The sequence below is a fragment of the Gallinula chloropus genome (assembly GCF_964237585.1).
Source record: "Gallinula chloropus genome assembly, chromosome: 17".
Taxonomy (NCBI): Eukaryota; Metazoa; Chordata; class Aves; order Gruiformes; family Rallidae; genus Gallinula; species Gallinula chloropus.
Window position 1 is genome coordinate 4,587,999 of NC_140102.1, and position 20,992 is coordinate 4,608,990.

Consider the following 20,992-nt stretch of genomic DNA (forward strand, 5'->3'; position numbering starts at 1 on the left):
GGCAGTTCGTGCTGCTGCCCTGCTCTGGTGTCCATCCCCCTCAGCCTGGCTCTCCAGAGTTTGTGTGGCTGTTTTTGTGCTGTTGTTGTGCTCCTGGAGCCACCCAAGGAAGCGGCTGCCTTCCCAGAGTTTTCAGGAAGCTTCCCAAACATGACAGCTTCCTTGCTTAAGGAATTTAAAGTGTGATAATGTGGATTTATTTGTTTCTGGAAAGTTCTTCTCATGTAGACCCAGCAGCCTCTCTGAACCAGCTGCAGGTGAGGTGGCACCGTGCACCGTAGCTGTAGCAGCACAGCACTGGGTGTGTGCAGAGAGGGGTAATGATCATGCCATGAAATTCAGGAACCGCTGAAAGGCTGCCTGAAGGATTCTGTGCTCTGAGGCTGCAGGAGGATTGCTCACTGTTGTCTTGCTTTTTCTCATTAGTATGCTCGGTTTAGAGTTGAAATTTCACTAGGAAACAGGCCAGTAAACAAAACAGTGTCAGGACAGATCTGGTGAGTAGGTGTTGCGAGGGGCCCGGTGACTCCTGGCTGTGCTCCTCCAGGTCCTCCTGTGAATGTCACAGAAGACAGCCCCAGGGTAGCCTGTGCTTCTCCACAGGAAGCATCTGGCTGTGCCTGGTTGAGGAGCTATTTTTACCTCTGTAGCAGGGAATTCATTTGGGAATGAATTCCCAGTATCTCCAGCTCTGCCAGACAAATGTTTCCTGGCAGTTTGGCCTGTGGATATCTGTAAACCCATCCTTGCCTTATCAGGAGCAGTAGTAACACTGGCAGTGCAGGGGTCTTCAAGGATGCCTCACAGCATCTCAGTTAATCATTTCTTTGAGGCTGAGCACCGTTGTGGTCCAGGCCTAGCTTTGTAAGACTGATCTGAAAGGAGAGCCCAGCACTGTAACGCTTCTCTGTGCTCAGAACCCGAGCAAGGAAAAGCCTGTTTCTCTTTCAATGAAATATTGTGCTTTTCAGTTGTCATGTTGCACGTCATCCTGTGCAGGATGCTCGTCTCCAGTGCCATGGGGCTGCATGGGGTCCAGGATCCTGCTGCAGCACAGCAGAGGAGATGCAGTAGCAGCCAGCAGCAGCCAGAGCTTTATCACACAGGTCCCAGTGAGCACATTTTGGCTACAGCACCCCGTAGCAACCACATCCCTGGCAGTACAGCCAGGCCTGGCTGTGCGTTAGAGCCCCTGGTTTGCATTTCTCTGTAGAGAATGGTGCATTTTAGTGCTTTCTTCCTTGTTCTTGTCCTGCATCCCTGGAGGGAAGTGGAAAACCCCAAGACAGAGGGACATACTAGCCCAGTTCTCAGAACTCCACTTCAATCTTGTAACAGGATTAGTGACTTAGTCTGTCTGAAGTTAATCCTTTAAATGTGTTAACTCCAAACAAATGAGTTCCCTCTGCTGCTCTGGCCTATGCTATAGTTAAGCTTTCTGTGAACTTAGAGCACTTCTAATTGAAACAGTCTTGGTGCAGAAAAACCTTCTGTGGCATTTGGTTGTTTGTGTATCAGTTCAGATGTTCCCATTGACCCTGGATGCGGAGTGAGGATCTTTGTGTGTGCCAGGGAACTCACCCTTACGATTCCATGTCTGCTTGCTGGCAGGGTAACTGCATGTCAAGATGGCAACATCAAACCTGGAGAACCAGCTACAGAGTGCCCAGAAGAACCTGCTGTTCCTCCAGCGAGAACATGCCAACACCCTGAAAGGCCTGCACGCCGAGATTCGCCGCCTGCAGCAGCACTGCACAGGTAGCAGGGACAGGGTGCCCGTGCTGAGTCGGTGCTTCATTCTTCTCACAAGAACGGTGTAACAGCTTCCCCCTTCACCCATAAAACCTCAGCAATGAAGCTGAGGGTATGTTTGGGGTGGTCAGTTTGTGTCTTGGGCATCAAGCAAGGATTTACTTCCTTAATTTAAAAATACCAAAGCAATGTGTCCCCTGGTAGTTCCTTCACAGATTGGGTAATTGCCAGTGAGCGCCTGTTACTGCCAAAGGGGGGGGGGGAGAGTTAGTTGTATTTTTATTGCAGTGTGCCCCTGTAAACGTGCTCACCAGGCGGTGTATGGCATAGGTGGTGTTGTTCTAACAAAAATAAACAACTTTTCTCCTCAGATTTAACCTATGAACTGACTGTAAAGAGTTCAGACTTGTCAGGTAAGGACCATGGAACATCTTTCTTTCAGTGTTCATGTTAAACTTCCTCATCTTTTAAAGTATTTCTGTTTTCTCAGTTACAAGTAGGTGAGAACACTTTGTACTTGCGACATTGACTTTATACATTCTAAAGGTGTAAGAGTAGCTATTTCCCAGACTTACTGTTATTTATGAAGTAAATATCACAAGTTCATTACCAAGGTCGCATAGGAAATCTTTGAAAGAGCCAGGAATAGAGTGTAGAACTGCTGACTCCTCTCTCTTAGTAGACAGACAATTCCCTGCATGCTCTGTGGGAATGGGGAATGTGAATTTTGGGGGCCAAAGAGTGAGACTACAGTAGCAGCTAAGTTTTAATAAGAATTACCCCACCAAACTTTAATTTACTTCTGTGTATATATGCTAGATCCTACATATTTCAAATGCATTATGTTACCAATAGGTGAAGCAGATCCCAGATCAGGGTAGTGTGAGACAGGGGGTTGTACTGCAGCAGATTTAGCAAAGCAGCTGAGCAGCTGCTCAGCGTTGTTTCTTGGTGTTGCTCAGCTGCTTCTCACAGGATTTGCAGAGCAGGTGATGTATCAGTGATGCAACTGGGTGGATTCAGTGCCAAGTGCAGATGCTGCCCACTGCAGAGGGGACAACGCCCAACCCTTTACAGTCACCAGCCCTGTGACAGAGAGTGCTTGTTGTTGGAGAAATTCAGGCTGCTGGTCTCTGCTGAACAGTCAGGGAGCTGTCCCACAGTAATAACCAAAGGAAGGGGGGCAAAATCGCCCCTATGGCTGAGGGTGGGGGTGCTGGGGTGGGTCAGGCTACCTGTTCCTGATGATGCCCGAACCCCTAGTGTTACAGCGTGATGTGTCACACTCTAAGGAAGAGAAGGCAGCCAGGCTTGGACACCTGATCCCTAGAGGCTTTGGTGGCTGCAAAGCCTTAGTGAAGAGGCACACCTCTGCCTCAAGAGTCACAGGCTGCAGCTGCCCACGGAGGGGTGAAGCTAAAGCCTGAGTCTGCCTTCCTGGTGAGCTCTGACAGCTGCGCCATCACTCCTCCCAGCTGGTCTGGCTTCTGCAGTGGGAGAAGTTCCCCTGAATAACCAGAGGCTTTGCAAAATGGCTCCAGTGTTGAGCAAGTTCAGCCAGCACCAGGTTTCTGTAATCCCCATTCCCTAGACCCTGGGAAGTGGCTGTTCTTAGTACCAGCATGTGAAATGTCATTAAACCACGGTGAGCAGCATTAGCTTGTCATCGTTTGCTTAAAAGCTGTCCTGGTGCTTCTGAAGATGAAGTCTGAGTATTAGCTGAAGTCAGCCTTTGGGATTTCCCGTATGGCTTTGGGATAGCAGAAGGGCCCCTACTGCACTATTCTACATTGTGGCTACTGTTGAACTGTTTCTGCTTTTCCTGTTCTTCCAGGAAATGGCAGTTCACGAAGTGATGAACTCAAAAGAAAGTGTGAAGATCTTGAAGCTCAGTTGAAAGCCAAAGAGGCTGAAAACAATGAGTTACTGAAAGAACTTGAACAAAAGAGTGCAATGATAATGGTGCTGGAAAACACTATTAAAGAAAGAGAGAAGAAGTATTTGGAAGAGTTAAAAATGAAAAGCCATAAGCTCAATATGTTGTCGAGTGAACTAGAGCAGAGAGCGAGCACTATTGCTTACTTAACTTCTCAACTGCACGCTACGAAGAAGAAGCTGATGAGTTCAAGTGGGACTTCAGAGGGGACCCCTTCTGGCAGTCCTGTCTTGTCCAACTACAAGCCGTCCCCTCCCAAAGATAAACTGCCGGAGACCCCGCGGCGCAGAATGAAGAAGAGCTTGTCGACACCGCTCAACCCCGAGTTTGAAGAGGCCTACAGAATAGGATCGGATAGCCGGAAGCTGCTGTTACGAGAGCCGGTGGATGCCATGCCTGATCCCACTCCCTTTCTGCTGGCCAGGGAGACGGCAGAGGTGCATCTCATTAAGGAGAGGCCCTTGGTTATTCCACCCATCGCTTCAGATCGTGCGTCCGGTGAATCGCACAGCCCAGCCCGAGAGAAGCCGCACAAGGCACACATCGGGGTGGCGCATCGCATCCACCATGCCGCCCCGTCCCAGCCTCAGCCGGAGGTGGAAACGCTGGCTGTGGATCAGGTCCATGGAAGCAAAGTGGTCAGAAAGCACTCAGGGACAGACAGAACTGTTTGAGAAAGCCACTGAAACGCCCTACTCTGTTGCTGTTTATGCACTGTGATCCTGTAGGATAAATAGCACCTGCAGTAAAGTTTCTTTTGATGCCCCATGCATGCCAAACTTCTTCCAGATACATCAGTAGTAGAATATCCTCCTCTAAAAAAATCCCAGTAGGACTGTCCATATGGCAAGGTATGTAACTACTCAATGCTGTGGCCAAATCAGGGGTACCTGACTGCTTGCTTCTGAGCACTGCTCCATTTATTGTAACTACACATGTGGACAAAGGCACAGGCTGCAGGCTGCGTTATTAGTCAATAGTAGTGAAAGCAAACTTAACCGTAACCCTGCAGCAGTACGTGTTGGCTGTTAGCACTGGAACTACCAGTGGTTCTTTGTCTTCACTGTGTACATACGCACCAACCTCCGTGGTGATGCCTTTCTCACAGTAGCACTGGAAGTACTGCAGATGTACACACTCTGAAGGAAGGACAACTCTCCCTGTACACAGTCTCAACTCCAAACCGTGTTCAGTTTCTAAAAATCCCAAGTCCCAGCGAGTGTTACAGGATTAATCCTGAATACTCCGGTTTGCAGCTTTGTTTGTTGATGTAAAAGCAGGGAGGAGGGATAAAGCCCTCTGTAGGAGGGTTACTGATCCCCACAGAAAAGGTACAAACGCTGGGTAGTTTTGTTTAGTTTGGAGGGGGGGTTGGGTTTTGGTTTGTGTTTTTAATTGAATGGCTTTACACATTGTACCCTAGTCAGTACACTGCACTTGTACCACCTTCCATACTGGCTCAGAGCTCCTTTTCCAGGGAGAAGCTGTACCTGGCTATCCAATATGGAACTGGTTCTTATGTCTAACCTGCACTTTCTTTGTAAAGGGATTATTTTTGTTTCCTGAAAACCTTAGACTTGTTCTGTAGGTCACCAGAGAGCACTGGCTTCTGCCAGCTTAGGAACCTCAGCTGTCCCTCTAAAACGTGTGTATTTAGTTTTAAATTTAACTGATGTAACGGATCCACACAGGAGGAGAACCTGGCATCCTTGAGTTTTATCCTTGTGGATTGGGATGGACTTGCCTTGCACTTGCCCTCATTCCCCTATGCCTTTCTCCTAAGCCACAGATAGACCCTACAGCTGTAAGACTACTTGATTATTTTTCTATTATTTTTTCTTCCTAGGAAAGAAAGGCATACTGTGAGCTGTGAGAGGATGCAATTTGGGGAAAGGAGCACAAATCTGACCCTTTTTTTTCTTAAAGTTCCAATCAGCGCCTCCAGCTCACCTCTGCTCCGCTCTTGTCTGTAGCCTCTGAGTAGGAGCAGCAAGACACAACGGCTCCCAAATGCTGCTAAGCTTATGATGTGCCTTCAAAAACTCGGAACGCATACTCTCTGTGAAAGCTGATGAAGGATCCCTGCCTGCCCTCTTCCCTTCCCCTCGCCAGCTGTAGGCCACCCCTCTTAAGCTTCTTCTGCAGCTGCGTGTCGGTGTGTGTGTGTGTCTCCCTGCGGAGCCCTGGGTCACTCTGTCAGCTGCCCCACCGTAGGCGCTGGCAGGATGAGGAAAGCTGTTCTCCCTACCTGTGGTCCTGCATGACACCGTACAGCAGGGTTGTTTCCAGGCAGAGAGGGGCTGAACCCCCAGCCCAACGCCCCGTGCACCCTCACAGCTCACGTCACTCGCTCTTCTGAAGCCCAAGAAAAGGCTCCTCAGCCATGCCAGCTGAGTGGTAGGATGTGGTTCATGACTGGTGTGGAGAGGTAGGGAAATGCCATGTTCCTGGAAAAGGGTTGGGTAAAGCAAGCTTGTTACTCTGTGCTTTACGGTTTCTAAGTGTAGCAGTGCATTAATCAGCAGTGGTTTGGGGGGGGTTTGGTGGTTGTTGCCATATTTTTATGGTGATCGATTGTATGACTGATCTACCCTGCCACTTGTTTGAGGATGATGGACAGAACCGCGTCTAAGCACAGCAGAAGTGATGCTTTGGGCAATTAAAAACATTTCTTACAACCACACGGGCAAACCTCAGTCTTTGTGTGCGTGAGACCAACTTACTACCGCTTGTGTGTACACAGAGCAGCTTGGAGCCCTTCTGACAGGAAAAGCAAATTACTAAAACCATTTTCCTTTTAAAATGTGTTTATTAACAGCACCAGCTTGGCTGTATAGTGCTACTTGAAGTCAGTGATCACCACCCATGGAGCTCAATTTCTGCCTAGTTGGATTATTTTGGGGGAAGGAGGTTGTGGGGGGTGGTTGTGATGTTCTCTAACCTGCAGAGGGTTAGATTCTCTGGGGAAAAATACCTAGTGCCAGCTTCAGTGTCAGTCTGCGTTCAGTGTGAGACAGACGCCTTGCAGGACCCAATGGGAAATGTGCTTTGTGGTGTAAAGATCAGCTTCAAAAACCAGGCCGGTGCCCATGGCGTTCCTGCGCAGGGAGGTTGTGTACACAGGCGTCCGGAGGGTGTTCTAAAGACAGGGAGGAAAGGACGACACTGAGTAGTGAAACTAGAAACAAGAAGGGCCTCTAGGCAAGATGTCTGTCTTCAGAAAGTCACTTTGTTAAGTCTTAAATGCCACCCCGAAACTGTAGAAGTCTCTTTATGTCAGTAGCTGCTCAGGGGAAATACTGGAAGGAGTAGGGAGATGAGATGTGGGTGGTTCTGTGCTACCAAAGTGGAAAAGGGGCAAGAAACATATAAACCCCTTGAGTGGAACCCCGAGAAAAGAGAAACTTGGATGGTGGCTAATGTCAGCTGTGTCAAACTGCACACGTGCTGGTACCTGAATACTGCTGCTTGTGCTAAGTGGGACAGAACCACCAGCTCCCAGGCTGTGAAACGAGCGGGACGGTACCGCGCTCACCGACCTCTGTGTCCCAAAGGTGGTACCTGGAGCTTGAGCCGACGCGCTTCGATGGGGATTATCTTCAGAATGGGTAACTCCACCACCAGGACCCCAGGGCGGCTTCTGACAAGGCAGCTGCGCTCCGTGTCCCAGCCTGCACCTTCCAGGAACAGACCTGAAACAAAGCAGCCTGGGAAGGCAGAAAATGCAACAGCTCCTATCAACTGAGATACTAAAAACAACCAGTTTAAGACAACTGTCGGGGGGCCTGCAGAATCTGTCCCTGGCACACAGGGTCAGGACAAAACTCCTGTTGGTGTTTCAGGCTGCAGCTGGACAGAGGTAATTTATCCAGTGGTTGGGTTTACACACCTGTGACTTTGTTTAACTTTTTTTTCAAATTAAACTTGTCTCAGTTGCACTACACACGATAAACATGACTAGGAGTAATCACTGATTTACTTGCGGTTTTCTTCCCCACAGCAGGCACCATCCTACACCCAAGCAACAGCCAAGTGGCAAGAGAGGTCTGTAACTCCCATGACTGAAGGTGAAGGGTTGGGATAGAGTCATTCTGGTACCACTACCAAACATTTTGATGAGATGGTAGCAAATAAAGGACAGTTCAGGTAAGCCCTTGAGCTGACTTTTTAACTGACAAGTTGCACGTAGCAAAACCAACTGGATTTTCCTTCTATCCCCTCTGTTCCCAACCAGGCCTAGTGCTCAAAGAGTTGCTCAGCTGTCCCTTTACCCAGAAGACTGCTACTCAGAGAAATTTCAAGAAGATAGACAGTATATCATACATATTTGTATGTACTTGGTTTAAATATATTTCAATATATTATTTATGGTGTAACTAGGTCTTCATAAACCTGCTAGGACTAGTGATTTTCAAGCCATTAAGTGTATATATAGAGAGAGCAAGGTCTAAGTTCAATTACAGGCATGTGGTGAAAGAGCTGCACAAAGAAGATGATACACAGGCAGGCAGAGCCCAGAACCCAGCTACCTCCCAGCTGCCCATCATGTGGACTGTGACATGTAGAACCTGGGGCTTTGTCTGCGGGGATTCGGCCAAGTAATTTACTCACTACACAAGGCTATTGCTCTCTGTCACCAATTAACAGCTACATTATTTTTGTCAGTGAACCATAGAAACACCTACCTTGAGTAGCCCCTTCAGTGATGTCTTCTGCAGTCTGGTACTTGGTTACCTCTGTGTACAGGGTAGAGTGATCCAGGGGCCACTTGTTCTTGCGGCAGGTGGCTTGAACAAGAGCCATCAGGTAAGACTCAGGCACATGCAGACCCGAGAGCCACATCACCTTGAGGTCATGCTCTGAAACCTGCAATCACACACAAGCTGCAGCATCTCATTCTCTCACCACACGTAGTAGCCCAGAGGCCAGCAGTGTCCAGTCTGTCTCACATACATAGTCATGCAACTATTCATTATTGTTCTAGGTGGTGACTGGTATCAGGTGGAGGAACTTACCAACAGCAGTGTGTGTTCAGTGACTTCTGCATCAATTTGCAGAGCAGATCATGCAGATTAACAAAACAAAAACCTTTCTGGAGGCATTTGCTTACCCAGGTGGTGTACTGGTTATACCGCTCTCTAAAGAAAATAATCCAATTTCCAAGTGTTTTGAGTGTGTCAGGGGCTAAGCGCCGCCAGATCCCAGGAATCTGTCCATTAAAGAGAGCCCGAGCCACATCATCCAGTTCACTGCTCATTCCGACTTCCCCAGCCAGGGCCTGCAAAGACAGTGTGTGTGTCTGCGTGCCAGCCTGGGGCAGGTGGAGCCTGGCTGATGGCTCGCGTTGCTGTGAGCAGCAGTAGCTCTGTGTGGTTGTACTTACACGCTGCAGCTCAGCCAATGACTTTGCCATTCGAGTGATCAGCTTATTAAAACGTTCCAGTTCCTGCAGCAGCACCACAGTGGTAGGGGAGATGTCTGGTCCGAAACCTTTCCGTACCTGGTCAAGATCGAACGCTGGGGGTATTTTGTTTTCTATATCCTTGGCAACGTTTGCGATGTATTCATCCCGACTAATGCCTGTACCTGTTTCACCTGAAACAAACACCATGTTAGTGAGACTTAAGTCAGCGTAGGTCACCTCTTCTGTCACTATTTCTCTAGGAGAACACAGAGCTGCCTTGCCTTTTGGCACCAAAGTCTCCCAGACAGCTGCCCCAGAAGGCTCCCTGCGTGTCCCAAACTGCTCTGGGCGCTTGTTGGGCTACTTCATGGTGGCAGGGCTAAGCAGCTGCTTCGCTCGCTTCCCAGTCCCCACTCTGTCTTTGCTCCCCAAGGCCCTGACACAATCCCACCACACCCCTGGCTGCAAAATGGTCCTCCATGTGCCAGCTCCTGTGCCCCTCTGGCACCTGCACCTTCCCATGCAGGGTGCGGGCAGCAGGATGGGGCGCAGCACCCAGCCAGGACCCAGCACCCTGAAGCTGTTGGCATACCCAGCTCCATGGCAAGGAGGTGTATCCTCGTTATTTCTTCCTTTATGAAGCCAGTTAGGCAATGGAGAACACAACACACCTGTCTGAGGCTGCAGCTCAAGGAGGTGAGACCACATATCGCGCACTGCTTGTGTGTAATAGCCAATCTCAGCATTTGCATGGAGACCAAACACCTCCGGAGTATTAGCAAGGGGCAGAGATTCTATCGCCGCTGCAGTTAAAAGGAAGACAAACCACAGTTCCTAAACATGGTATGTTACACCAGGCAAGCAGAGAGTGCTGCAGCAGCTTCTGTGAGCAAGTTTTGTTACTGCTCTGCTTGAAAAAAACCCTAAAGTTGCTGCTCCAGTTGGTGTTGAAACACTGCAAGGATCAAATAAAGGCATTTAAGCATGAAATACACACGCACATGTGGACCACCCTCACAGGAACGCACCCCTTCCTACCAATAACAAAATGAACTGCACTGGGTGTTTACCTGGGGATCAGTGGGGATTTTTTTAAAGAAACCAGCTGGCTGGTAAGTGCTGCTCATACAAAGCAAGAACAGCATCGGATTGTGACGCTGCAGTACACACACACACTGCCTGACAGTCCCTTCAACAGCTCATTCTCAGCAACAGGCATATGGAGAGAGCACATACTATTAGTAGATGTTTTTAATGCTAACTTACGTGGCAGGAAAAGCATTTCTTACCAACAAAGTCATCTTTTACTGTCGCTTGAGGAATTTTATAATCAACCTTGTCATTGTGATAAAAGTGAAACACTTGGAATGTGTCGAATATGAAATCCCCAAGGTACTCATCCATATAGACGGTCAGAATGCGTCGATCAAAGCTGTCAATTGCGCGGCCACCGTACATGACCTAGAAACGAGGTACAGCAGTGTTACAGCGCTGGCTTTGGGGGCAGCAAATACAGTTCCAAATCACTGAAAGATCCACCCAGCTTTGACTTTGCAGTGGTGCAAGGCTGCCTCCCGAGGGGAGCCACGTATACCTTCTCAGCACTTCCCCAGGGGGACAAGCAGGTGGCTAGACTCGGTCTGGAGGTAGCCACTGTGGGCCACTCCTGGGCACCAGTCGGGGTGACTGAGGGGCAGCGGTACCTTCCTTAGGCACCAGCTCACACTCAGCTGTAAGTGCTGCACAGTGACAGCTTTGCTCAGGATTTCATGTCACAGCAACTACACAGAACTGGCAGGCTACTACACAGCACATCTCACGCGTAGCCCGGGAAGAGTGTTAGCGATCTGCTTGCACAGCTCCCCTCAGTAACACTCCACAGCACTGCTCACAGTGTAGAGTTGTGCTGTTTGGTACCTTTCAGCAGAGGGTCCCAGGAGCCTTCTCACTCAAAATTAATTAAGCACCGTTCAGAACTCCCTGGTTGTGCAGTTACACACAATGTCCCTGCTTCATCAAGGCAATGAGAGTAAAAGTCACTTGCTCAGGGCTCCACAGGCGTTTCCAGAGTGCCCAGGAGAGAGTCTCAGCCAGCTCCATTTGCTGATGCAGCCCAGGCAGAAAGGAAGCTTCGTTAGCTGGTCTCTTTTACCACCAAGAGTTTCTTAGTGATGTATTAGGCACTCACCTCACCAATAAGATATTTGAGACTGCTCCAGGGGATTTTATCATCATTTTGTTGAAAAGCTTTTGTCAAATACGTGTTAAGAATTTCCATGCAGACCTATCAAAGTTGTTGGAAAATGTGAGATAAAAGGAGTCATAAATAAGTTATACATATTAATAGATTTTTATTTAATGTAGTTCTTGTTTGAAAACTAAGTCATTTCTTTCTCAAATAATTGAAAAATTAAGTATATATCCTCAAAAGAAAATAAACTCATGAGAGAGAGATAACATAAACATGAAGGAGGGGGAATCTGATTAATTTTTAGTGGCCAAAATTGACATTATAGTAGATCAGGGACCTGCAGTAGTCCAAAGCAGCAGAAAAAAATAAGGCAAAATGTTACTGTGAGAAAGATGTCATAATTATCTCCTTACCTGGAAATCAGATTCATTAAAATCATATGGCACGTTCCAGCCAACCTTCCCAAACTTCCTTCTCTCCTGAACCACAGCATGGAAAAAAGCCAAGACGTAGACTAAGGGCTTAAAGGCAGGATGTGGGCACTGCTCTAAGGCTTCCTGGGGGATTTTGAAGTAGGTGGCTCTCATATTCAGTTTCAGACCATTAGGTGGCTCAGTCACAACCTATCAAAATAATTAGGGAAGCCATCAATTACTGGATAGCCTCAGGAAAATAAGCTGTAAAGATATCATGCTAAGCAAGCTATACAATGCAAGCTTCAAAACTTGTAACAGCTTTCCAAATTCATATCAATATGGAATTATTGAAGTTTATCAAGGTAAACACACATATGTAAAGAGAAACTTGGTATTATTTTAGAAATAGTCATGTTATTGGAAAGACATTAATATGTACCATACTTGAAGATCTAATTCACTGAAATGTCGGTACTTTACACGTTTTGGTGTGTCCTACATATCCCCACAGTAAGATGGCTTAAGAGCCTTTGATGGGGCTTTACTGATAATCAAACTGAGGCAGAGCCAGCTTCCTGGCAGCTTTTTCAAAGAGCAGTAACCCCTCTGTCTGCACTGCTCACAGCTAGTCCCAGAAGGCACACACTGGCAGGCTTTGAAAGATCCACTCATGCTCACTCCAGAGCTGTCAGTGCTACAGAGAGCACAGATTGGGTGGATCCGTCATGCCACCGCTTGTGAATCTCTGGAATAAAATAATTACCTTTGCAGGACTGGTTCACCACAAGAGAGGTAAGGCAGCCACAGATAGGAACATTAGGGCAGCATCATGCCTTGTGCTTTCAAAATAATCAGCTCAGCTTGCTTGTGATAAATGCTGCAGCCTGAAGTAGCAGCTGGAAACCATTATCCTATTACAACGTCTGCTCGGCTGGCACTATGGCCAGGCTAGACACACGCCTCTGCTCTGTGCTCCAGCATCAGGCCTGACAGGACTGTTTCTGTCTCTCTGGATATTCCTCACATTTGGGTCTAAGGAGCACTTGGCACATTGTCACATTTCCAGGTTTACTCACAAACTTCTACTCTGAAATAACAGCTTCAGAAGAGCTTCCACCCCAAGGAAAAATCACTGGAAAATGAATTGATGATGACAGAAGGGTTTGGCTTACAAAGAAAAGCTACTGCAGAGAGCCCATGACAGCACACTGCATCCAGGTCCTAGAGCCAGTCTGCTCTGTGGAATAAGACTGGGAAGACATGCTGTGCTGACTGGGGATCCCCACTGCACAGTACCTTGAGTGACTTCTGCAGGATTCCAATTGGGAAGCTCTTGGTCGGGTCTGTGGTCAGCCAGAGGCGAAAGTCTGGGTGAGGCTTTGTGATGTTCTCCAGGGCCTTTTCCAGACTGATAAGCCACCTCACCAAGAGGTGACAGTTCTGCAGCATTAGCCACTCTCCACGAACCACTGCATTCTCCAGCATCTGCAAAGCAATCTGAAAAGAGGGAAAGAACTGTGAGTAACTGTCCCTTTATCCAGGAAGCAAACTGACTCCAATGGGTCAGTGCTATGGATTTCTTCTTCCTTGCAAGCACACTCAACCCTTTAGTGAGTTTTAGTAGACTTACCAGAACACTCCTCACAGAGAACAGACTTTTCCCAAGCAGTGCTCTGAGGTTGGGTTTTTTATTTCATTAATTCCTTTTGAAGTTAAAAGTCATGCAGAGCACTGGAGTACTTCAAACCAGTACAAGGGCACAGACTGCCCAGAAAAGGGTGAAGATCAGAGCCTGGGAAGTGGTGTCTACATGAATCTAACTGGAGCTCTCCAACTGACTGAATTCACAGCAAATGCAGTCAGCTGCTGAGCGCTGGACATCCCTGCCTTAGTGTCCCTAACAAAAAGGAAAGCTACAGGAAGGAGAGCAGCAGGAACCGGTTTTGGTGGCAAACACTGTGACTTCCAGTCAACTCATGTCCACACTCAGAGACACAGGGTCACTGATTAACCTTTGGAATGATGCAGAGTAACATCTTTTCAGATGACAAGTGACAATATCATTCAAATTTGGAATCTGCCTGTTGGCCAAATCCCACTTTCATGTTACAGAAAAGCATTATTCCCCCTCTGGCAAATCGTATGCTATATCTGAACCACGAAGTAATTACTTTTAAAATGAGGCAGGCCTTTGGAATTTGATCATTAGGAGCATGATTTGCAGTTAATAGACTGACTGCTGCCCACAGCACATCCCTAACCTCCCACCAAAGTTACCTGTTCTTGGCCTTGTCCCATGGCTAGGAATTTGAGTCTGTCCCCTCCGAATCCTGTCCTCTCAGCCAGCTTCATGAGGTCACTGACAGGATCAGAGCCAGGACTTAAGATAAAAACAATTGGTGAGTAAGGACTGCTCTGCTCAAAGATGGCTTCAAAGCTGATCACAGGGGGCTGCACGTACCTGGCAGGAATAGAAGCACAATAAGCTGCTAATTTGCACAAGAGCAGCTGACTTGTGTGAAAGAGAACTACAGAGACATCAAAGCTCACTGCTGACTGCACGTGGAAAGGATAGAGACAAATCATGTGCTGCTGTTCAGGCAAACTACAAAATCATTTCCATAGTTAATTCCTACTCCAGTTCTGTGAGAAATACCTGAATGGTGTGATTCAGGTTTGAAAGAAGAGTGTGACTTACTTCTCACTCATTGTTAGAGTAACATAGTCCGTTACTGCCCGATACAGCCGGTCCACCCGGAAACACCGTAAGAGTAAGAGCTTCTGAAAGTCGGTGAGGTTGTTCTGGTACTGCATGGGGAATGGCATCTGCTCCAGAGCATCTGCATCATACCACTGGCAAGAGAAGGAGACGGGAGACAACGCAAATAGATCAAAATGGCTCTATCAATGAAATTACTAGGAAAGCAGGCAAAGACAATTTGATTAGCAAGCGGCCAAGAGACACAAGGAGAACAAAGAATGAAGCCCTACAGCTGGAAAAAAAATTAAACTATTAAGTGAACGTAAAGAATTCAACTTTTTCAAGTCCAGAAACACATTTGCACTTTCATGATGTCAAGTAGTTCTCTGAAGATACAGAAAATAATGTCTCAACCAAAAAGTATTAACAGATTGCTCACAGAGAGACTGCTTACAAAGCAAGATGACATGGAATGAAACTAAAGGCAGAACAAAGGAAAGTCTGTGTAACCAGCCTACAGAACTCACTGCCCCAAGAAGATCACAGCACAGCTTAGTAGTGCAAAACCACCAGTGAAATGTTGATTGTTGAAATCAACAGCAAAAATTCCACTGGCTTCTACAGGGCAAATAACTCATCTAAGACATTTGACTGGAAAAAAATTCTACAGTATTTTATTTATTTGTTTTTTAAATAATAAGCTCTAATTCCTCTGGAAATAGGCCAATTGCTGAGGTCAAGAAGAAAAGCAAGGTCTTGACAGAAAAAGCCAGTGGTGACATGCCTCCTGCCAAGTGCTATGGCACATTGCATCACACTTCAGTGCCCGTAGGAAAACAAGGAGAGAGAACAGGATTGCTGAAAACCACATACATTTTTCCATACATCTGGATTTTTTTCCACATCATCTGGAAGCAATTCAAATTTCTCAGGAAGTAGTTCAGACAAGTGAATTAGGTCCTCCCAGCCTTGATCTGGAAGCCAAGCGTACGGTTTCTTTCGCGCACTCTTCTCCAGGGAAATATTGCCTGGTCATATTCAGAAAGCAGGGTGAATGTCCATGTCAGAACTCCAACACATTGCCACACACAGAGTCCCACCACACAGAGGAACCACTTGGCAATTTGGTTTTGGGAGCACTGCAAGACAGAACTGGTCTGCTGAAGAGAAGATGGCATTCACAAGTGCTTGCAAAGCCACCATTTCTAAAATGATTTATACATAGACAGGAAATAACTAATGATTATTTTCTCAGGTCCCATCCTAACAATTAGCTAATGTGAGATGTGCAACAAGAGCAGAGAAAGATGAACCTCTGCTGTTTAACAAAGAGTAAAAACAGAAATAGCAGAATCCACAATTTGTGGAAACCAACAGAGGTCAGCTACCTTCAGTGGGTTCTTTAGGCACTAGCTAGTCAAAAATCTATCTTCAGAAGATCTTTTAGCTACTGATACATATAGCTATATAATTATTTCTATTATATATATATACACACACACACACATATATATTCACTTTACCTTTCAAAAAGAACTGAAGTTCTTCTTGTGGAACTCTGTCATCAGCTTGTTCTATCCTGACAGTCATATTAAAGGAGAACAGTAACTTGTGCTTCTCAAACAAACCTACATTAAAAAGGACAATATCAGCTGCTAAAACCTGTGGAACTGGAACAGTCTTTAAATCCACATCCTGCACTTAGTTAGCCCACAAAGATCCAGGCTATCCAAGAGGGAGCTCTGGATCAGGCTTGCAGAGTCACAACAGCATCTTGTGATGCAAGATCCATAGCTGTGATTTATCATTCGTAACTGTATTAAGAAAAGCCTTCTTTCAGAGCTATGTGGGTAATCTGCACAGTGTCTTCAAACAGAAATAGCAGGGACTAAAGTGTAAACCAGGCCCAATGCTGAGAACTGAGCATCAGTGAATTCACTGCTTGGTAACTTCTCTTCATTGTAAATGAACTGGCTTTTAACAAGCATTTGCATAGCATGGTATCAGCCTGTCTCTAAATGACACTAACCTGTGCAGCCGTAGTTATAGGTGTTGAAAGTCACTGTATCCATGATGTTTCTTAACCTCTTAAGAAGAATAGGACTGGGCATGGACTTCCGAAGAGAGAGTCTAAAGACCTCTAAGAAGGAGACCAGTGAGTACTGATACATGATGTTGACAAGTGCCATTTCTGACAGAACAGAGAACAGAACAGCCCCTCTCCTGGCAGCTGGTCTGTAGCTGTCTCGAAGACGATCGATATCCACCGCTGTTGTCTCAGCCAGGTTCAGCTTTTCAATCACCTAGCCATGCATTGGTTTCAAAGACACATCATTACTGCACTGATCCATGGTATATACATTCTGTCACAGTAAGCAGAACTATTCAGTGCCTGCCTTTCTTAAGCTGACTACACAGAATCTGGGCAAGTAACCCTAAAGAAGTAGTACAAGTTATAAAAATGAGAAGGTAGATAAAATTAATCTTATTCTGTGTATTTATGAAAAGTAAAGACAAAGATTTCCACAGAATCATGGAAACAGTGTGGGAAAGGCCCTCTGGGATCCTGAGTTCAACTTTATGCCCAAAGCCAGACTATGACCACCACTAGCTGTGGCTTTGCCCAACTACAACCTGAAAAATTCCAAGGATAGAGATTCTACACCTCTCTGAGGGACAAATATCTTTATTTTTTGTTTTAGATCTGATACTGTAGAAGACAGAGATTGTTTCAGAGCTGAAGGAAACGTAGAACTGCAAACAACCATCACTTTGGTCCTGATAAGGACTTTCCTGAGGATGGGATTTGGTTCTGTGATGCAATAAAATACTGTCCAATACTGAGAAATGCAGCAAACTAATGAGAAAAATCTACATTTCCTTTCAAACTAATTCCTAGCTTCAGGGGTGAAAGATGAAGTACTAAGACAATTCTAATGTATTAGTAGCTTTCCTCCCCAAAAGCCCAGGGCCAGTACCTCAGTAGCTTTGGATTTTGTCTCTTCCAGGGTTTGAACCAAGTCCAAGTTGTCCAACATGTTTCCCGTGGAAGATGTCAGTTCCCGAAGGAGAGAGTCTTCCAGGTCTTTCAGCAAGTTTTTGTTGTCACTTGTCTCCTGGATGAGATGCTCTCTCTGTTCTTCCAACTCCTTTCTTTCAAAACCCATAATGACGCTGAGCAGTTGATCCTCTAGGCCCTTTAGTGTAACTACAGATACAACATGGGTACACAGCACAGAGTCTTTTATTTTTAAACACAAGGAGAGCTTCTACACAATTTAGTTAATCTCAGTCATCTCAAAACTACAGGGATGCAACAGAGTGACTTGGTTAGTAACTCTGTATGTTAACTCTACCAAAGCATCCTAACACATAGATGCAAGACGAGGTATTTAGCTCAGTTTCAGATTAAGAGAGAAGTGAAAAGAATTTTCTATTAAATCAGATGCAGAACATAAGGGAGACTATGATTTTTTTTTTATAGTTTCATTGTTGTTTCAGACAAACACCCAGGCCCCAAACTTGCACTACAGCATAATCACTGCTCTGTTACTAAGTACATACTTTTGCTTACCTGTGTAATTGATAACCATAGCTTTGCCAAACACAGAGGGAGAATATTTTGGGTTTGATAATTTGGTGTTCAGGTACAATCTAAAATTACTGTCATAGTCAACCTCTTTGTCACCCAGAACAATGAATGTTCGCCCCTGTGCAACTTTGATGTTCTTCTCTAAGACATTGTCTATCACAGGATCAATGTATTCATCAACACCGTGCAACAAGAACGGGCTTCCATGCTTTATGGCCAGTTCTAGTTGTTTAAGGAAATCTGGGTCATTAAAGGAAGCCATCTGCAAGAGAATAATGGGAAGATATGAAATGTGTGTTAACACATTTTTCAGTACGTAATTGGCTCCCTCTTTAAGGTGACAGATATCTATGCAGCTTTTACAACAACCAGTAAAGAGGTAAAACAGCATTTATCTTTACCTTCAGGTTATTTTTTTCTTCTTTCTTCTTAATCCACTGTAATGCCTGTTGTTGTGGGTCAATGCAGAGTGGGAAGCGGCTCGCATATGTTGTCAGGATACCATTCTGGACAGAGAGCTCATCTGGAGGCAGCCCTTGGGAAACCCACCTGGGAATGGAATGGATCAAAAACCAGGCTGGGATAAAAACTTGGTGGGAGAGTGGCACATTTCATTTGTCAGTAAAATTAAGCAATTTACTGACACACATAAGGAGACATATAGTGTATGTGATTGTGAGAATGGTGTCAAAACTCAGCTTGACTCTGAGTCATTTGTAACTACACTACTCCAAACACCCACTGTTGCATGTGGTGAGTAATCCTGTAGTTGCTGAAATATGGTTTACCTGGGCATGGCTTTAATTCTAAATTCATCAATGTCAATGAAAAAATTCCTGCTGGGTTTTGGGTTGAACACATATAGAGAACTCCTTAAAGAAATCTCCTAAAAAGGTATTATGTGTTCAGTGAATATCCCTGAAGTGTAAAGGACAATGGTTTGTTACAACAAAAAGCCTCTGTTAACCAGCAGAAATATAATTTGCCTCCTTACCATCTTTGAGACACAGAAGTAAAATGGGTTCGCTCTATGATGGCTGTGCACCACCACCCACAATGCCCATTTCAGTTCCAGAGCCAGACTCTCTCTCACTTTACCATTCTATGTTCAGCAGTCACTGGATTTCTTGACTGGACATACCTGCTAACCTCCACCTCATTAGTCAGGAGGCTTTCTAACCTAAAGGGTTGACTGAGAGGAATCTCTCGTGAGAGGATATCTTCTTGCCACACTTGATAGATCATTTCATTACGAAACTCCCAGTTGAAAGCTCCTTCATAGCTCAGAAAGGCAGCACTGAGCAGACAGTCTCCAAGCAACTTCACCTTCCGTATTTCATATTCCTCTAATTCCTTTGTCCACCTGATAGAATTATAAGGGAATCCTGGGTCAGTCAGTACCAGGGAAACGGGGTTTATGTGCAGAATTTCAATCTGCCACTACTTTAGATGTAGGTTGAGGCAGACCCCCAAACCTACAATCAGTTGTTCTCTCTCTATTTAATGTCAGCAAACACTGAGTTGATTTGAACTTTCTTCCTTTTAATCTGAGTTCACCTTTTTCTTCTACCATAAAAAGTGATATTACCTTTCAAGGGCTAATGGCTATTAGCTTAGAACTGTTATTAGCTCTTCTCAGAAACAAACACCATAAGAGGTGATGTTTCCAAAAATGTCTCAGTTTGATAGATTTTATCCCTGGCACATGACCCTCCGATGTCAAAAACATCCCTCTTTGAATATAGACTTACCTCTTGTTCTCAGATCTCAAGCCAAAGATGAGCTTGTCAGCAGCTTCTAATCTTCTCTGCATAATCTCTGCTTCTTCTTGTAACTGTTGCTTTTCTTTTATTGCCTCTTGGTATCTGTCCCCCAGAGCTTTAAGCTCAGCCTGGATTGTAGCCAACTCTGCATTTATCTTCTCCAGCTCCCGCTTACTTAAGTAATAGTTCCGTTCTAGCTTAGCCACCTACATTACATTATGGAGGAAACATAAGACTATCAGAGGAAAGCAGGGCTTTGGAGAAGAGTTTTAAATTCTCAAATTTCTTTCAGCTATTTCATATATTTCAAAGTGTGCTGGTAATAAACAGTGTAAGCCAAAATAACTGGCACTGTTTCTCACCCCCCTCTCCCCATCCCAAACATATACACCACAGTCTGGTACTACAGCTCCAAAGCAGATAAATCTCCTACAGTTTTGTATCCACAAAGTAAGGGGAGGTTTGTCTGCTTAATAGCAACAACATTTAATTAGTATGTCTTAACATATTAATAAACCCACATCCCAGCATCATAACACAACAAACACAGCAGTTTGTAATTGAGTACCTGCCTCACTCCTATTGCAAAAGCTTCCCTAAACCCCCTTTTTTAAGCACTTCAAAGAGGAGAAATAGGGAGTCCATAGAATTCCTGAATGTTGTTTTTCTCACCAAGATCATGCTTCCTCCTCCCCTGAGTCCAAATTCACATGCTTTACCTTTTCTCTCTTTGGCTTGACTTCTTTAACTACATCACAGTAGGTCATCACTGCTTCAACAAACTTTAACATCCCCAGTCCTGCTCTGCTAACAAGTTCCATTTCATTGAAGGTAGTGTTAAGACTCTTTAACAGACCTAAACGGGCAAACAGAAAAATATTGCAAGGGAGTTGAATTACAGCTCAGAAATCCTCACAGAAATAGCTTTACCACCAGCAATATCGAGTGATGCTGAAATAGAAAATATGAAACATTTGTCAGAATTTTAAAGAGACTCTGACCTTCAGATGAAGCTACCAGGCTGTAACAATACAAGCACAATATTGCTAGTGATTTCTCAAGTTCTTTCTCTAAGAAGGGAGTTAATTCAGGAGTTGTTCCGCATGTCTCAGGATCAGGGTTTGTTTTCTCTGCAGCAGTCAGAAGCAGTTTTGTTCAAAGGGTCAAATTCCCCTCTTAATGGAACTACTCCAGATTACACCCTCGGGAGCATAGGCAAAGTTTGGCCCAAAAGCTT

General features: G+C 45.4%; 2 protein-coding genes across 2 annotated transcripts in view; one reads left to right on the plus strand and one right to left on the minus strand.

The window, feature by feature from the left end:
- CCDC92 (coiled-coil domain containing 92) overlaps window positions 1-4,539 on the plus strand; it is a 58,527-nt gene extending 53,988 nt beyond the window's left edge. Inside the window, exons 5-7 of the mRNA XM_084272189.1 lie at window positions 1,612-1,758; window positions 2,124-2,165; window positions 3,587-4,539. Coding sequence (XP_084128315.1) covers window positions 1,629-1,758; window positions 2,124-2,165; window positions 3,587-4,362 — 948 coding nt within the window. The 5' untranslated portion in view covers window positions 1,612-1,628 and the 3' untranslated portion in view covers window positions 4,363-4,539. The remainder of the gene's footprint in view (window positions 1-1,611; window positions 1,759-2,123; window positions 2,166-3,586) is intronic.
- Window positions 4,540-6,653: 2,114 nt separating this feature from the next.
- The window catches only part of DNAH10 (dynein axonemal heavy chain 10), a gene marked incomplete at its 5' end in the record, with an annotated part of 54,618 nt that continues 40,279 nt past the window's right edge, over window positions 6,654-20,992 (minus strand). The window contains 21 exons of the mRNA XM_084272045.1: window positions 6,654-6,827; window positions 7,250-7,395; window positions 8,374-8,554; window positions 8,799-8,966; window positions 9,072-9,283; window positions 9,764-9,895; window positions 10,382-10,553; window positions 11,281-11,376; window positions 11,697-11,906; window positions 12,996-13,196; window positions 13,977-14,160; window positions 14,398-14,552; window positions 15,274-15,428; window positions 15,924-16,028; window positions 16,430-16,703; window positions 17,379-17,608; window positions 17,975-18,254; window positions 18,394-18,541; window positions 19,134-19,355; window positions 19,744-19,961; window positions 20,475-20,611. Of these exons, the coding sequence (XP_084128171.1) occupies window positions 6,681-6,827; window positions 7,250-7,395; window positions 8,374-8,554; window positions 8,799-8,966; window positions 9,072-9,283; window positions 9,764-9,895; window positions 10,382-10,553; window positions 11,281-11,376; window positions 11,697-11,906; window positions 12,996-13,196; window positions 13,977-14,160; window positions 14,398-14,552; window positions 15,274-15,428; window positions 15,924-16,028; window positions 16,430-16,703; window positions 17,379-17,608; window positions 17,975-18,254; window positions 18,394-18,541; window positions 19,134-19,355; window positions 19,744-19,961; window positions 20,475-20,611 (3,773 nt within the window). The 3' untranslated portion in view covers window positions 6,654-6,680. The remainder of the gene's footprint in view (window positions 6,828-7,249; window positions 7,396-8,373; window positions 8,555-8,798; window positions 8,967-9,071; window positions 9,284-9,763; window positions 9,896-10,381; window positions 10,554-11,280; window positions 11,377-11,696; window positions 11,907-12,995; window positions 13,197-13,976; window positions 14,161-14,397; window positions 14,553-15,273; window positions 15,429-15,923; window positions 16,029-16,429; window positions 16,704-17,378; window positions 17,609-17,974; window positions 18,255-18,393; window positions 18,542-19,133; window positions 19,356-19,743; window positions 19,962-20,474; window positions 20,612-20,992) is intronic.